The sequence below is a fragment of the Heterodontus francisci genome, chromosome 3 (genome assembly GCF_036365525.1).
Source record: "Heterodontus francisci isolate sHetFra1 chromosome 3, sHetFra1.hap1, whole genome shotgun sequence".
Classification (NCBI taxonomy): domain Eukaryota; kingdom Metazoa; phylum Chordata; class Chondrichthyes; order Heterodontiformes; family Heterodontidae; genus Heterodontus; species Heterodontus francisci.
The window spans coordinates 118,011,191-118,029,708 of record NC_090373.1 but is presented as its reverse complement, the minus strand read 5'-3'; the positions used below and the strand labels follow the sequence as shown (position 1 = coordinate 118,029,708).

The 18,518-nt window shown below is 44.1% G+C and overlaps 1 protein-coding gene across 5 annotated transcripts in view; it reads left to right on the top strand.

Moving 5' to 3' along the window:
- LOC137360041 (amine sulfotransferase-like) overlaps nt 1–18,518 on the top strand; it is a 49,067-nt gene that overhangs the window by 14,678 nt on the left and 15,871 nt on the right. For 3 of the 5 annotated variants that reach the window (XM_068025634.1, XM_068025645.1, XM_068025659.1), the window contains 2 exons: nt 12,249–12,280; nt 15,870–16,027. In XM_068025634.1, the coding sequence (XP_067881735.1) occupies nt 12,249–12,280; nt 15,870–16,027 (190 nt within the window). Of the gene's footprint in view, nt 1–12,107; nt 12,281–15,869; nt 16,028–18,518 lie in introns of all 5 variants that reach the window. The other 2 variants (XM_068025643.1, XM_068025653.1) reach the window with 2 other exon arrangements.

Genomic DNA, 18,518 nt, shown 5'->3' with positions numbered 1-18,518 from the left:
TTAATGTTGGGAAAGTTGAAATCACCTAATATAATTACCCTATTATTTTTGCACACCTCTGCAAATTGCGCACATATTTGTTCCTCAATTTCCCGCTGGCTATCTGATAATACGGGCAAGTAACATGCAATGAGTATGAAGGTCTTGAAACACTGATAATATATCATTGTATGATCCATATGACAATGCTCATTTTATAAGAACTAAATTTTGTCTTTCCTTCTCCCATCTCAGCCATGATTGTGGGTTATGTGGGAAAGTGAGCGCTGAGGTTGAAGACTGCTGCAAGCGGCTGAGTAATTCCATGGTTTACAATTCTAATTCCTAGAATTATCGAATCTTTCAGCACAGAAGGAGGCTACTTGCCTGCAGGCTCTTTGGAGGGAATTTATGCTGTCTGCTGCAGCGGATTCGGTGGCATGTGGGGTGATATAATTAGGCAGGAGGTGTTTGTTCGGATTCCCAACGGCGGGATATTTTAGAGGAATTAAGTCGGCGGCAGATTTGCGGCATTCCGCAGTTCCCCCAGCACGGTGGCGGATTGCAACTTTGCATTCATTTAAATGACATGATTTTTCATTACCCTACACAGAGTTACAATTTAGTCCTGCCTGCCAAATTAAGTGAACGATGAGCGATATTCCTGTGCCACTTGGTTCACGATTGTTTCAAAGTGGCATGCAGCAATCAGATTTGTGCAGTTGAGTCTCAGGACTGTGCTCTTCTCTCTTCAACTCATCCACTAAACTAACACCAGCATTGGAATGGATGTTTGCCTCCAGGCTCAGGATGCATGGGTGAATCGTCTCGGGCGAGCAGGGCAGGGTAGTCGGGGAGGGAAGGGTGGGGCTGATCAAGTGCATGGAGGAGCAGGGGAGGGTGCAGTGGAGCATCCAGGGTGTTGAGTGGTTTCCTTTGATGCTGAAGATGCATGTTGTCGGCTGCGGGAGTGGTTGGTGGATTTTGGCAGTACAGTGGGAAACTATTTGACAATGGCCTAAAGAGAGGGATGAGTACTGTCTACGTTGGGGAACTGTGGGGCAAATTGAGGGTACTGGCTATCAGAGGGAATGGTCACAGTCAATGAGGACAAATGGATTCTATCGGGGGGAAGATCAAGATTAATGTGTGGGTATTCGACAGCTTCTTATGAAGGGGAATGGGACTCGGCAACAATGGTCAGTTCGATGTGAGGAGGTTCAAGGGTACGAGTTGGCATACCAATGTATGAATTAAGAGCAGAAGTAGGCCATTTTGTCCCTCAAACCTGCTCCGTCATTCAATAAGATCATGGCTGATCTATTTGTGCCTCGAATTCCACACTCCCATCTACCCCCATGTCGATAGTAATGGGAGTAGGAACAGCGGGGGCAGGATGGTATGAATAAATTGATGATTACACTGTGCATGCTAATGGGGAGAGGCTCAATGGTAACAAAGGGAAGGGTAACGGTAACATTGGGTAGGTCAAGGGTGATGGATTCAAGCTGGAAAGTTGCAGGAGGAGGTTGGAAGGTGGGAAGACTTGCCCTGAATTCCACCCGCACCATCCTCTCCAACGATAATGGAAACCATGTGGACACTCAAGAATTTCAAGGAGAGGGGGTGGAGGCAAATTACAGTGGGTGTATCTTCTACCTGGCTGCAGTTTAAAGGCAGCTAAGAGGGAGCTAATCATTGCCTCGATGTTTCAACACACTAGCAACAGAAGGCTGAATCGCCACGCTCTGTTTATTTATTGTTCAGAAAAGTCATAGCGACATGGGTCTCAAACACCCAATCTGTCTAGTACCATGGGAATAAGAGCAAAGAGAGAGACTAAGGAGGGCACTTTTCACTCAACTGAGTGCCAGTAACCAGCAGAACAGGAAGGTGAAGATGCTCCAAATGATAACATCCAGGAACAGCATTATCGAAGACAGGCACTGAACTAATCCTCAGGACAAGGACAAATTACCTTCAAATATCAGAGAGGCAATGCCAGAGACACCTAAGGATATCACATGAAATGGTCACTGAAATTTGTGGGATCCTGCGGCATGACCTGCAGCCATTCAGCTTCAGTGGGAATCCCATGCCAGTTGCCCTCAAGGTGACTGCTGCACTCAAATTTCACTCTAGCAGCTCCTTCCAGGGATCCAGGGGTGACATATGGCATCACAGGTGCATCAAAGAGGTGACTTTTTTTGACATGCCAATGATTTCATCTACTCGCCTGTAGATGAGGACAGCCAGGCAGCAAGGTCGCGGCCTTCAGCGCCATCGCTGGCTTCCCTAGAGTGCAAGCGGTGATCGACTGCACTCAGGTAGCCAGTAGTGCTCCCTGGGAAAAGCCTGCTGTATTTGTGAATCACAAAGCTTCCACTTTTTAAACATACAGCTGGTTTGCGACCACAGGAGAAGAACTCCCAGCTGCCAGCAGTTTTCGTCGAACCAGCAAAAGTGGACAGATGAATCCTGGGTGGCAAGAGTTACCTCCTTTGTACATGGTTGATGACACCAGTACGTCATCCCAAAAGTGCTGCTGAGGAGAGGTACAATGTCACTCAAGCATCCACCAGAGCCATCATCAAACACTCCATTGGCATAGTGAAAATGCGATTCCGTTGCCTTGACCGGGTTGGAGGGGCTCTTCAGTACACATCACAGAGGGTATCATGAATGATCATTGTCTGCTGTGCCTTGCACAACCTTGCAATTAAATGTGGCAACATTCTGTAGGTGGAGGAACAGGAGGAACACCAGTCCTCCTCAGATGAGGATGACTATGAAGAGGGTGAGGAGGAGAACAACAATAACAATGCTGTCATCGATATGAGTGCTATGGAGAGACATGCAAGGGACATCAGGGCGAACCTCATTTATGCACGTTTCAGCCAACAATAAGCCACCTCATCAAGGAAGGTTGGGAGGAGAAACATAACAATTCCCCACAGAAATTCCTTTTTGCATGAGGTCTTATTCATCTCTGCAATCTTAATGAAGCATTGCTGCACTTTCATGTGATTGGCATTTGAAACCATCTATGGGCTATGATGAATGCGACTACACACCACTGCAAGCAGCGTTAAATTATGACTGCAGAAAACAAAAGTAAGGCATGACAGTATTGGAAAAAGTTAATAATCATCAAAAGGAAAACAGCCATCATTGAAAAGTGAAGGCTCAAATTTCAATGAGAAATGGACAGTGGACATTTTCTGAGATGCTTTGTAAGCATCATTGCATTCCTGCCATAGGCCTCCAAAGAACAGTTTTGTATCCATCTGAAACCAAGCAAGGCATTAACGAGAAAGGATCAAATTTTAAATATAATAAATATGTATTGATAAATCTTTTCCATTCTCACAATAGGTACATCACCGTGCCACCTTCATGCTCAAAACTGTTTCAATTTCCTCTTTTCTCCCACTACGTCTCAGTGCTACCCCGACATTAGCAGCTGAGGTGGAGGCAGTCTGCTCAGTGTGCTGCCCCTTTGCTGTGGATGACCGTGGTGGGCATCTCTGGAGGAGCAGGGCCGCCTTGCTGGCTCCATCCTACTGGGGGTCTGCAACACTGGTGCTTGAGTATCCCCCCGTGCTCTCCTGCTGGATGTCGGGGGGAGGACGAGATGCCGCTTACCCTGGGGGTGATGAGAAGAAGGCCCCCGGGCAGCTGGCTCCTCCAACTGTGTGCACAATGGCACCTACCTGTCTCCATGAGGGGAGATAGCATTCCAAAGGGACCGTTCTTTCTGTGAGTTCCTGGTCACTCCTCCATCACCCCCCCACACCTCATGGCACCTTCCCATGCAATCGCAGGACACCTTCCCTTTTACCTCCTCTCTTCAGCATCAAAGGCCTCAAACAGTCCTTCCAGGTGAAGCAGCGATATACTTGTACTTCTTTCAATTTAGTATACTGTATTCGCTGCTCACAATGTAGTCGCCTCTACATTGGGGAAACCAAACGCAGATTGGGTGACCACTTTGCGGAACACCTTCACTCAGTCCTCAAGCATGACCCCGAGTTTCCGGTTGCTTGCCATTTTAATTCAACACCCTGCTCTCATGCCCACATTTCTGTCCTTGCTCTGCTGCAATGTTCCAGTGAACCTCAACGCCAGCTCAAGGAACAGCACCTCGTCTTCCGATTAGGCACTCTACAGCCTTCTGGACTCAACATTGAGTTCAATAATTTCAGAGCGTGACTGCCTGTTTGATTTTATTTTATTTTATTGCTTACCCATGTGCCTGTCTTAATCTTGTTTTTCATGCTTTTGCTTTTGGACAGAGCTGTTCATTATTCTGCCATTAACACTCTCTCTGGACTAATGCTTTGTCTTTTGCTACAACTATTAGCACTCCCTTTGTGTTTATTCCGTGACATCTGTCATGTAATCTCTCCTGTTCTCCACCCTTTTGTTCTTCTTCTCCCCTCCCTTCCTTTCACTTGCTCAAAGCCGATTACATTTCTAATCTTTGCCAGTTCTGATGAAAGGTCACAGACCTGAACTCTGTTTCTCTCTCCACAGATGCTGCCAGACCTGCTGAGTATTTCTAGCACTTTCTGTTTTTATTTCAGATCTCCAGCATCTGCATTATTTTGCTTTTATCCTATCAATGTACCCCAACACTCTATTCATTACAGCATAACAGTGCTCATGAACCTTTAGAGATCTCTGCAACAGAACACCGAGATCTCTTACTTTCTCCACCTTCTTTAATGTCTTTTCTTGAAGGCTTCACCCTGCCCACATGCATAACACTGCACATTTCCAAATTAAATATAATTTGCCAGTCATAAGCCCAATCCCTCAACACATCAATATCCGCCTGAAGTAGAAGAGCATCGCCTACAGACCTGACACTCGCACAGATCTTAATATCATCTGCAAATTTTTAGATCATGCCCCCAACACCTACATCAAGATCATTAATAAAAATAGTAAACAGCAATGGTCCAGACTCTGATCCCTGCAGGACACCACTAGTGACTAGTCTCCAAACAGACCAAATCCAACTATTTTCTGCTTATGTTCTTCCAGCCAGTTCACAATCCAGCTCAATATATTACCACTAATACCAGACACTTCGATCAAGTAAAGAAGCCTCTTGTGCGGTACCTTATCAAAAGCTTTTAGGAAGTCTAAGTAGACAATATCTACTGGGCTTGCCATATTCACCATCTTGGTGGTTTCTTCAAAAATTATAATCAAATTCGTAAGCCATGATGCCCTTTACTTGAAACCATGTTGGGTGTCCCCAATACGTCCCTCCCTAGCTAAGTGATCACATATTGCACTTCTAATGATTCCCTCAAGCATCTTTCCTTTTACTGATTTCAAACTAATGTCCCTATAGTTACCCAGGTCTGTCTTGTCACCATTTTTTAAAGATGGTGTTTCAATCAGGTGAGGAGGTGTTGCAAGGCTCCCCTCTTGTCTGTTTCCTTCTTTGACCGCAACAGGGTTTATTCCTTTTTAAACATTGGATGTGCTTATCACTTCAGTCAGTGCTTTATTTTTTACCTTTGTTATGATCATAAAAGAACTAATCAGACATGTTTTCTTGAGTTTAAACAAGAAGGAGGTGAGTTTATTGTACTTAACCAAAAATCCAATCTAAATAAAATAATAAATAACACTACACTTGCACACATACACAAGAATCACGCACACACAAATAGATTACAAAGTGATGAGGAATAGTTTGGGTTGGATTAGAGTTCAGAACAAATAAAAATAATATACAGTCTGTGGTGTCCGTTAATTCAGTTGTCTTCTGGCTGAATCTGGAGATCTGACGTTCTTGGTTGGTAGATGTTCTTGGAGACGGTGAAGCAGGTGTTCTTCTTCCTGGGCATCTTTGTCTTGGATCTTTTCCAGCCAGCAGGCAAGCTTCAAATGCCCCAAGGTTACCTGGAGTGAGAGAGAGGGGAACAGAGAGAGAGAGAGAGAGAGACACCCCTATATTCTGCACCCCAAGTCTCAGCAGCTTGCCCCATTGTAGCAAATGGCTGCTAGTTTTTCACAGATGGAGAGGCAGTCACATGATTGTCCAGTGTCCTTGTTTGCAATTTAATTAGATTCAAGTCTAGGAATTTTCAATCTCTCTTTGGTCTCATTGTTTCAAGACGGCTCTGAAGGTTTTGCCGTTAGAAGTGAAATTGTTAGCTGATTCCAAATTCGTGAGGCATTGTCCTAGTGGTGGCTAGCTCAGACATTTATCTCGGCTTTGAGGTGTAAAGTATTCAGATGCAAATTGTGACAGCCATTTTTAGCTGTTTAGCAGTGACTTTTATCAGTTTCTTTCTGTCTCTTGTTTTTAAAAGATTAATCCAAGTTTCCAACTGATGGATTAAAAAGTTGTTATTCAGCATAGCATAATTTCTTGACAATGGGAACTACATAGCTTCATTTACAGCTCACAGGAAACATCCCAGAGAGAAATAACTTGTTAAAAAATATGGGCCAGGTGCTCACCTACACACTCCCCATCTCTCTGAGGATCATTGGTTGGATGTCATTTGACCCAGCTGCTCTATCTAGATTCTTAACTCTATTTAAAATAATGGGCTGAGTTTTATTAGCGCACCGCACATTGTGGCGGCTCGCTTTGAAGTCGGTGGCCTGCCCGCACTGAGCGGCCACCGCAGAGCCCCCGCAATATTTCACCCTGGAACTCATTAGCATCACTGTGACGCGCTGTCTCCCCACCACCCCCCGACCCACATATTACTTGGGGAGAGGCAGGACATCCAGCGCAGTGAGGGACCTTTTGACAGCTGTGTAGAAGATGCTGGGGCCCTATTCAAAGCACCCCAGCACCTACTTCCTGATAGCTGCCAAAGAAATACTTACTTCACTATTGAAGAGTGGGGCTGCTGTCAATCTGGCAGCAAAGCAGAAAGTGCTGGGGAAACTCAGCAGGTCAGGCAGCATCTGTGGAGAGAGAAGCAGAGTTAACTTTCAGGCCTATGAAAAGTTGTAGGCATGCTGCACCTGGGTGAATAATCTTAATTTTGCACATATCAGGATGTGAGACTGAATTGTACCAGAAAAGGCAAATACACAACAGAAATAAAACCATAATTGAAGCATATCTATATACTATGGTCTTCTAATCATCTGACTGTGAAAAGCCACAGACTAATATGCATTTTGAATCTGTATTCTATTCTTTGCTAACTGTTATGTGAAAAGACATGTAACTGGAATTAAATGATCTTTGTAAAGAACCAGGAAAATATGTTTATATTCTATCTGCATTGCCAACTAGAAATATTACATCAATAATTATGATCAGTTGCTGCAGAAGCAAAGTGTACGTGAACATGGGTCGATCTGCCATCGATGAAAAACCATGACTATCGCAGATTTCCTTATTAGTCCTGCACTGGTTTTCAAACATGGGCAAGAAAAATCTTGCAGCCAGAAGTTAGAGTAGTTACACTATGGAATCACCTTTGCATTTAAAGAACCAGATCAAAAACCGAGGATGGCAAAGGGGTGTTCTAGGGTGGCGCCACAGTTCAGCGATGCCTCCCTGCTCACTCTCCTCCAGGCTGTCCAGGCAAGGCAGGAGGTCCTTTTCCCCAGCGTTAGTAAGAAGAGGCCCTCCCACCTAACCAAGGCAGTCTGGCTGGTGGTGGCAGGGGAGGTGAGTAGCTGTGGGGCCATCCGGTGTCAAAGGGTCCAATGCCGGAAGAGGATGAACGATCATTCCCCAAGCCAGTCGGGGCCCTCCAGGCCTCGTGCATGCAGAGAACCATTGCCAAAGTCATCCACAGCCAAAGGGCAATCAGATCAGCAGCCTTCCTCCAGTCAGGCTGCTAGCGCAGAGGTTGCACTGAGAAGGGGCACTCGCAAGCGTTTAAAGAGAACACACTGACACAAATGGGAATACATGGGTGTCACAGAAATGTAAAGATGTCTTTCACTAAATGTTCCTCACCAACATGTGTGTCCTTTTCTCTGTGTGAATGATGTGTGCCAGCATGTAGCGCCAATGTCACATCCCTTTGCACCTTTGGCCCTTCAGGAGAGCCAACGTATGCAATAATATCATTGCCAATGCCCCATTACTCATGAGTGTTTCCACGGATGCAGTGACATGGACATTGGCTCAGTCAGCTGCTGCCTCTAATGGTTTACACAGAGATGCTGTAGATGTGGACTGGTGCACAGCAGGTGAGTGAGGGTGATGTGTGTCTTGCAGAACTCGTGTCGGTTCATCTGGGGCAGAGAGCCTTTGTCTGAAATGCCACTGCTGTACATCCCTAGCTCGCTGCTAGCCCTGCATGCGGAGCCTGGGTGCCATATGCCCTCCCATGCGCCTTTCCTGTTGTAGGTCCTCAGTGTCCTCCTAGTCCAAGGAGAAATCCTGTTGACATCTCTCCTCATCATTCCAGGCCTACCCCCTATTGGATGCATAGTTGTGCTAAGCACAGCGAGCAGCAAAGAATGGAGCTGGCCTTTTCGGCCCATAATCAACAGTTATGCTGTTCACTTTCTGCTGGGAAACTTAAAGATTAGTTTGCATCTGTGCAAAATGTGCATAAATGCCCCATAAAATTAGGATTTGGGTTAGATTTGAAACAGTGGACTAGGGTTGATAGCGTGAGACTGGATCCAATACTGAAATTGAGATCTGAAAGTTAAATTAACATTGGGGACTGAAAGTCCAGATTGGGATTGGGGACTAAGAGTCAGACTGGAATTGGGGACTGAGAGTCCAGTCGGGGACTGGAGACTGAGTGCGGAATTTTACTACCTTATTCCATGCCAGAAAGGTGGGACCATTTTCAGTCTAGAACCTGGCTCCCTGCACAGCTCGCCTGGCAGTTGCTCTTTACCAGAGCAAACCATTTACTAATCTGCTCCCTGAGCAATTAGGGAGGGAGGGTAGGTATAAAAGGAGATCAAAACTGTACACTGTACTGTAGGTGTGGTCTCACCAACACCCTGTACAGATGTAGCAAGAGGATTGGAGGACTGCTAACATTGTACCTCTGTTTAAAAAAGGAGCGCGGGATAGACCGAATAATTACAGGCCAGTCAGTCTAACCTCAGTAGTGGGCAAATTATTGGAAACTATTCTGAGAGACTGGATAAACTGTCACTTAGAAAGGCACAGGTTAATCAAGGATAGTCAGCATGGATTTGTTAAGGAAAGATCTTGTTTGACCAACTTGATCGAATTTTTTGAAGAAGTAGCAAGGAAGATTATGATGGTAGTGCAGTTGATGTGACCTACATGGATTTTAGCAAGGCTTTTGACAAGGTCCCACATGGCAGACTGGTTAAAAAATAAAAATCCCATGGGATCCAGGTAAATGCAGCAAGGTGGATACAAAATTGGCTCACTGGCAGGAAACAAAGGGTAATTGTTGACGGGTGTTTTTGCCACTGGAGGGCTGTTTCCAGTGATGTTCCACAAGGCTCAGTACTGGGTCCCCTGCTTTTTGTGGTATATATTAACGATTTGGGCATAAATGTAGGGGGCATGATCAAGAAGTTTGCAGATGACACTAAGATTGGCCGTGTGGTAGTTAGCGAGGAGGATAGCTGTAGGCTGCAGGAAGATATTGATGGTCTGGTCAGATGGGCAGAATGTGGCAAATGGAATTCAACCTGGAGAAGTGTGAGGTGATGCATTTGGAGAAGTAAAAAACGCAAAGGAATACACGATTAATGGGAAAATACTGAGAAGTGTAGAGGAAGTGAGGGGCCATGGAATGAATGTCCCAGATCCCTGAAGGTAGCGGAACAGTTCGATAAGGTGGTTAAGAAGGCATATGGAATACTTTACTTTATTAGCTGAGGTATCGAATATAAGAGCAGGGAGGTTATGCTGGAACTGTATAACTCATTGGTTAGGCCACAACTTGAATACTGTGTTCATTTCTGGTCACCTCATTACAGAAAGGATGTAATTGTGCTAGAGAGAGTACAGAGGAGATTTACGAGGATGTTAGCAGGACTGGAAAGTGCAACTATGAGAAAAGATTGGATAGGCTGGGTTTGGAACAGAGGAGGCTGAGGGGAGGTCTGATTGAAATGTACAAAATTTTGAGGGGCCTGGATAGAGTGGAGGTGAAGGGTCTATTCACCTTAGCAGAGACGTCAGTGAGTAGGAGGGGGGTATAGATTTAAAGCAATTGGTAGAAAGATTAGAGGGGAGATGAGGAAAAACTTTTTCACCCAGAAGGTGGTGGGAGTCTGGAACTCACTGCCTGAAAGGGTAGTTGAGGCAGAAACCCTCAACTCATTCAAAATGAGTCTGGACATGCACCTCAAGTGTCGTAATCTGCAGGGCTATGGACCAAATGCTGGAAGGTGAGATTAGAATGGGTGGATCATTTTTCAGCTGGCATAGACACGATGGGCCAAGTGACCTTTTCTGTACAAAGAACAAAGAATAGTACAGCACAAGAACAGGCCATTCAGCCCTCCAAGCCTGCGCCGATCTTGATGCCTGTCTAAACTAAAACCTTCTGCACTTCCGGGGTCCGTATCCATCTATTCCCATCCTATTCATGTATTTGGCAAGATGCCTCTTAAACGTTGCTATCGTACCTGCTTCCACCACCTTCCCCAGCAGCAAGTTCCAGGCACTCACCATCCTCGCACATCCCTCTAAACTTTGCCCCTCTCACCTTAAACCTATGTCCCCTAGTAACCGATTCTTCCACCCTGGGAAAAAGCTTCTGACTATCCACTCTGTCCATGCCACTCATAACTTTATAAACCTCTATCATGTCGCCCCTCCACCTCCGTCGTTCCAGTGAAAACAATCCGAGTTTATCCAACCTCTCCTCATAGCTAATACCCTCCAGATGAGGCAACATCCTGGTAAACCTCTTCTGTACCCTCTTCAAAGCCTCCACATCCTTCTGGTAGTGTGGCGACTAGAATTGCACGCAAAATTCCAAGTGTCGCCTAACTAAGGTTCTGTACAGCTGCAGCATGACTTGTCAATTTTTATACTCTATGTCCCGACCGATGAAGGCAAGCATGCCGTATGCCTTCTTGACTACCTTATCCACCTGTGTTGCCACTTTCAGTGACCTGTGGACCTGTACGCCCAGATCTCTCTGCCTGTCAATACTCTCAAGGGTTCTGTCATTTACTGTATACTTCCCACCTGTATTAGATCTTCCAAAATGCATTACCTCATATTTGTCCGGATTAAACTCCATCTGCCATTTCTCTACCCAAGTCTCCAACCGATCTATATCCTGCTGTATCCTCTGACAATCCTCATCACTATCCGCAACTCCACCAACCTTTGTGTTCTCCGCAAACTTACTAATCAGACTAGCTACATTTTCCTCCAGATCATTTATATATACTACAAACAGCAAAGGTCCCAGCACTGATCCCTGCGGAGCACCACTAGTCACATCCCTCCATTCAGAAAAGCACCCTTCCACTGATACCCTCCGTCTTCTGTGACCGAGCCAGTTCTGTATCCATCTTGCCAGCTCACCTCTGATCCTGTGTGACTTCACCTTTTGTACCAGTCTGCCATGAGGGACCTTGTCAGAGGCTTAAACTTTCTATGATTTCTATGATTCTATGATTTCTGTACTTTCATACTCCATCCCCCTTGCTCAGACATGCCGAGGGAGCTGATCCTCTGCCTATCGGCCTTGTATTGGGGATCTCTCCTCCTTCTAGCTGGATCTCATTGTCCATCACAATTGCCCTATGGAGGGGCATGCAGTTGAGGAGAAGGTAGCTGGCGCTGTTGCTGGTACTGCTCCTGTTGCTGCTGGATATATTGGCCGTGGTGTAGCTTCTGCTCTTGTCCCTCAGCAGAGATGGAAGGTAAATCTGCATAAGCTGCTCCCATGCCGTGTTGAAGACTGGCAGTAGGAAGTGCAGTTGAAGGTAAGCACAGTGTTAAACAGGGTGAAGTGTCTTCCAAGCAGTTGGCAATCACGTGTCAAGCATTGAAAGCACCTTCTGAGAAAAGAAGTGCTTTAAACAGCAGTCTCTCACCTGGCCAAGACATACTGTCCCACAGATTTATATGTTTTTATGTTCATATGTATCCTTTATGTTCACTTGATTTAATTTTTTCTTTTGGTGTTTCCTAATTCAAAATTGATTGTGCCTAGGGGAAAATCCTTTCAAGGCAGTCAGTTTATTTGACCTTGATGGCCATTTATGTACAGTAACTGCTGATTGGTGGTGAAGTGCTGATCATTTGAATGCTTAATATTTTATTCTTTCATAAATTGTGTGCCTGTGCTCTACAGGCCAGTTCAGAAGCAGGAATTCTTTCTCCGAGGTAAGATATTTTAAATCACACATACATATATATATATAAATTTATATATACTTTTGGGCATGCTATTTGGTAGTCCTTCAAACAGTTTGTAATTGTTGTACATTGAAAGAAATTGTGTGTTCTTAATTTTTTGGCCGACTCAGATTAACTAGATCTCTAGAAAATACTTCATAAAATCAAGTTAGCTTTTAAATCTTATGGTGTCTCAAACATAACTATAAAAATAAATTTTCAGTCTTAATTTGGTAAATTGGTAAGTGTATTTTGAATGTCATAAATTCCAGATTTCTGTAAATGTCCCAGGTAAAAAGTAGCACAGGGATGAACACACAATTTTTTAAAAAAGTTTTAAATAATTGAAGTAAAAGTTTCTCACTTTAATCACAAATTCTGGTAGCATCATGTTACTATTGCATCATTGAATGACTAATGTATGAGTTTATTACTGAAGAATTAATGTATGAGGACATATTCAATTTATCAATGCATGTCAACAGCAGAACCCTTTTCCAGGCATTCAAAATATTTATGTATTTCCCAGTACTAAAATGGTATTATGACAATGTTTGTGTAAAGCATTTAAAGAACTTGATGGTCCTTGAGTTTAATTGTTTCAATCTCCTTACAGCAATCAGATTAACAGCGAATAATGGAAATAATTTAACTCTGTTTAAAATTTCAGTTTAATAAGTGTTTGATTTTATTTTGATTAGTTCTTGGGGTGTGAGTGATGCTTCTTGAGTGTTATTGCAACTACGCCCATCCAGGCAAGGGGTGACAATTCAATCACGCTCCTGACTTGAGACTTGTAGATGATGGAAAGCTTTGAGGGGTCAGGAGGTGAACCACCCGTCACCAAGTGCCCAGTCTCTGCCCTACTCTTGTGTTGATATAGCTAGTTCAAATTTTGGTTAATGGTATCCCCAAGATGTTGATAGTGGGGGTTTCAGCAATGGAAAGTAAAAGGGAGATGGTGTGAATGTTACCTACCACTGGTGTACCTAGGCCTGGATATTGTTCAAATCCTGTTGCAGTTGGCATGAAGTGTTACATTATCATGCAATTCCTATCCGCTCCACATACACAAGATGCCCAACTCCAGCAAGTTCTTTGACAATATTAACTCATAAATGTTACTTCTGCTTTTACTCTTTTCCTGGAAAATAATAATAAAATAAATTTCCAGGCAGTGGAAGGAGGCTGAAGGAATATCCAGCCCAGTGGTAAAATGCATCAGCTGTAAAATGTTTGTCATTTCAATGATGTATAAATGCACAGCTGGAAACATATTTCACCAAGGACATGACACATTAAAACATGTTGTTGAAGTAATATAATCCATATTTAAGTCCTCTAATCTCCAGAGTTCAAAAATTGGTGGAATCTGGCACAAACTAGTAGGGATTGCTCGGCCCTGGCAAATGGTCTATATTAGAGAAGCATCCTTATACTGCATTATGATGTTTTTTTCCATTACCCAGAACAGCCATCCAATGGCTTCTAATTAAAATTCTAATTGAGATCTTGTTGATATTGAATTAAGCTAATTTCCTGCTTTAAGAACTGTATTATATTTACATTGCATTTTTTAACTCTTTGACTTAGCATTTTGTTCCCCTGAGTATGGTCCTGACCTCCACTCCCTTAAGTCCAAAGGAAGCAGATTTGAACAATTCTGGGGACAGCTGGTTTAGCTATTCATCAACAGATCTGTCTGAACCACATAAAGCACTTTTGGGTCCTGCTCTCCCCTGCTGAAACTGCTCATTATTCCAGGATCAGCCTGGACCACAAATATATCCACTAGTTTCTCATCTCTACTACTAAAGTCTTCTTAAACTCCTCTCCCCTGGCCCCTCCACTGTCACTTCCAACAATGAGGTTCACTCCTGCCCTAGCCTTAAATTCGCATCTTTCTCTTGTATCTCTGCTATATCCCTTCATGCCCTCTCCAAGCTCATCTTGTCTTGAGACCCACCTCCTGCTCCCTCTACTCTTTTCCCACCTCTGACCACCCAACTTCCCTTCCTGACCCCCATGTCAGCTGATATTGTTAATAGTTCCCTCTCCTCAGGAACTGCCTCTCACATTTCAAATTTTCTGTCGTCACCACTTCCTCAAAATACCCACCCTTGACCCTTCTATCCTTGCAAACTACAGTCCCATCTCCAACCTCCCTTTCCTCTCTAAAGTCCGTGAATATCCGTGATGTCATTTCCCAAACCCATGTCCAGCTTTCCTGCAACTCCATGTTTGAGCCCCGCCACAGTAATGAAATGGTTCTTATCAAAGGCACAAATGATATTCTATGTGACTGCGACCATGGTAAACTATCCCTCCTCATCCTTTTCAACCTTGTCTGCAGTGTTTGACACAATTGATCACATCATCCTCTTCCAAATGAGTGAGACAGCTCTCGCCTGTTTCCAAGTCTATCTATCCAAGTGTAACCAGAGAATTAGCTGAAATGGCTTCTCTTCACCCTCCCACACCATTACCTCTGAAGCCCCCAAGGATCTATTTTTGGCCCCATCCTAATTTTCATCTACATGCTGCCCCTCATCAGACACATGTACACTGACATCATCCAGCTTTACCTCACCCATCGGTCCCTCCACTGCCTCTCATTTGTCGGACTGCATGCCCGTCTTTCAGTATTGGATGAGCAGAAAATTCCTCCAATTAAATATTGGGAAGGCCGAAACCATTGTCTTCAGTCCCTGCCACAAACTCTGTTCTCTAGCCACTGGCTCCAGTCCTCTGCCCGGGCACTGTTTGAGGCTGAACCAAATTGATTGCAACCTTCATGTTCTATTTGACCCTGAGCTGAGCTTCCAACCCCATATCCTCTCCATCACCAAAATTGCATGCTTCCACTTCTGTACAATTGATTGTCTCTGCTGCTGCCTCATCTGTTCTGCTGCAAAAACCTTCATCTATGGTTTTTTTTACATCTTGGTTCGTCTATTCCAATACACACCAGGTCAGCCACCCATTTTGCACCCCCATCCAAAACTCTGCTGCCCATATCCTAATACACACCAAATCACGCTCACCCATCACTCCTGTGCATGCTGACCAACATTGGCTCATGATCCTGCAATGCCTCGATTTTAAATTTCACAGCCCTGTTTACAAATCCCTCCATAACCTTGTCCCTCCTTATCTCTGTAACCAACTCCAGCACTACAACCCTCCAAGATCTCTGCGTTTTTTCAATTCTGACCTCTTGTACATTCCTGATATGCATCAGTCCACCATTGGCAGCCATTCCTTCAGCTGCCTAGGCCTTCATATCTGGAATTCCCTCTCTAAATCTTTCCACCTCTCTCTCCTCCTTTAACATGCTCCTTAAAACCTATTTCTTTGACCAAGTTTTTGGTCACCTCTCCTAAAATCTCCTCAAGTGGCTCGGTGTCAAATTTTGTTAGAAAAGGCTCCTGTGAAGTGCCTTGGGACATTTTACCACATCGAAAATGTCACATAAATGTAGGTTTTTATTGTTGCATTTTAGGCATTATATAAATGCAGGTTGTTGCTGGTTGAAATTAGCAGTTGTATTAGTTTTATGTTTGCCTTTTTATTCTAGGTTTCTCAACACCGCAACAATGTCCAAGAGTTATGAACTTTATCAGTATAAAGGCTGTAACCTCATCTCCAATATTCACAGCACAGAGTATTTGGAAAAAATGTATAATTTTGAAATAACGGACAGTGATGTGGTTGCAGTCACATATCCAAAATCTGGTAAGGAAATACTACATTATTTTTTCTCAGATTTTCTCACCTTTTTTGTTCCCTGTATTCCAGAACATAGTGAATGTAATTAGATACAGTTCCATGGAAGCCTCCAGTTCTCTGATACCTCACTTAAGTCATCAGACTTCATGGGCTGGATTTTAAGAGCTTGGCAGCGAGCTCAATAAATGGTGGGCCGCAAGCCAAAGAGCCGCCAGAATCTCCCGCGCTGCAGCTCATTTAAATAGCCAGGGCGGCCCGCTCCCCTCCCCAATCACTTGGAGGGCACGGGCTGTCCAACGCTGGCAATGGTGTCAACTACCTGTGCACAGGTGCTGGCGCTATTTTTAAAGGACAGCCAGCCCTGCCGGCATATTTAAATTTTTAAAGCTACACCCCCACCCAAAAGTTATCAAATAAATTTCTAATGCCCCTTTCCCACCCCTCAATAACAATTACATTAACTATTAGCCCATTCCCCGCCCAAAAACACTTAACTTTTAAACCTGACCTCCCCTCACTCCCCAGACTGCACAAAGTTTAAAGTTCATCCCTTCCCACCATCCCCTACACCCATTACATTTATTTGACCCCATTTCCCCCCTCAACCCCAGCACTGAAAATCTTAACTCCTCCCCCTCCCCACCAGTGTCACACCGGCTTCCCCCGGATGGGGAATGGAAGGCACAGGAGTGCCAGCCGCCATGCTGAAGATCGCGACGGGCCTGGAAGATTTAAGCTAAGTTGATTTAAATTTATGCATATCAGTAATTTAAATATTTAAATCCAGGTTCCGTTGCCCAGCGGGAGGGACGGGGCAGTGGGGGTGGTGCGGGGGACAGCACGGAACCTCACTGCTGTTGGCAGGATCGGACCGGCCCTCCCGGTGTCAGCCTCCATGGTGGACCACTGCCGGAACCATCTTCTGGCCCCCGCCACAGAGCCTAATGTCATAGGCTTGGTAAAATCCAGTCCCATTTGTGAACATAGAAAATTAAAGCTATTCAATTATGGAGGATGAGGGCTGAGCCTAATCCTGTTTTCACTTGTTATTCACACATTCACTTTCACCAGGGATCACTGGATAGCTAATCAATAATGAGAATTCCCTAGGCTTCTGAATTTCTTAAAATCTGTTAAAAAAAATAGGAGTTAAGGAATTAATAAAATAGAGAAGAAAGTAAGTTAACCACAATTAACTGCAAATTAATCTGAAATCAAGCTAAATGCCAATATCTAATTGTAATCTTGATCAGAATAATTGTATTATTTCCAGAACTAAAATAATACTGATAAGTAAATAAAAACTAGAAATGGCAGAATAGGGTATTTGTCAGGACTATAATATGTGGAGGTTTGTGGACAGTGAGACTGTCCTAGACTGCCACACCCGCAGTAAATGTCTCTGGCTTGAGAGACTCTGGCTCAGAGTCTTTGAGGTGGAGTGCCAGTTGGAGACACTCCTTGACATAAGGGAGGGGAAGATTTTTTGGATAGATTTCTCCAGGGTACATTCATATATCAGAGGAAAGCACAGGTGGAGCAAGGGGTGAGTGTGACTGATAGTGAACAGGTTAAAGGGAACTAAGAGTGAATAGAGATGGAGGTCCTCCAGACTCTGGTCCTTTTCAACAGGTACAGTGTACTTTCTACCATAAGGATAAGGATGCAGGCTGCTGGTTGGACAGCCAGAATGCCAACCATAGTACTGTGGAGCAGAAGGCAGTCCCGTGGGGGTTAGGGGGGGTGGGCATATGGGGATGAAGTGAATATTAGAAAGATTGTACTCATACAGGATTTGATAATTAGTGGAAAGAGATAACTTCTTCTAAAGTCACAGCTGAGAGTCCAGAGGGTGTGTTGCCTGCTTGATGCAATGGTACAGGATATCTCAGAGGAACTTGAGAAAGGAGGGGCAAGATGCAGTTGTTGTAGTCCATGTCAGGACAAGCGGCATGGGGAAGAAAAGGGAGAAGGTCCTGCTAAGGCACTATCAGAAGTTAGGAACTAAATTTAAAAACAGAACCTGATGGGTGATAATCTCAGGATTATTATCAAGGCACAGGCAGATCAGGTAAGTGAATATATGGCTGAAAGACTGGTGTGAGAAGAAGGATTTCCATTCCATGTGACACTGACATCTGTACTGGGACAGGAAGGAGCAGAACCATTGGAATGGGCCACATCTGAATCAGAGTGGGACCAGTAGAATGGATAAATAGGGCTGTCGATAAGGCTTTCTTCTAATAAATAGAGAGAGCGAACTGGTGAAAGTAACATGTCTGAAGCTAAAAGCAATAGGAGTTTAGAGTAAAGTTCAGAGCAAGGTAAGAAACAAAGGTAATATAAACAGTTAGAGAACAAATAGACTTATTAACAGATGTGTAAAGGAACTGTTAACAACAAGGTAAAAGGAACAACTGTTAAAGATGAATTAAACTATCTGTGCACAGCATCCAAATTAAATGAGGGAACTGGAGACAATGGGCTGAATTTTAAA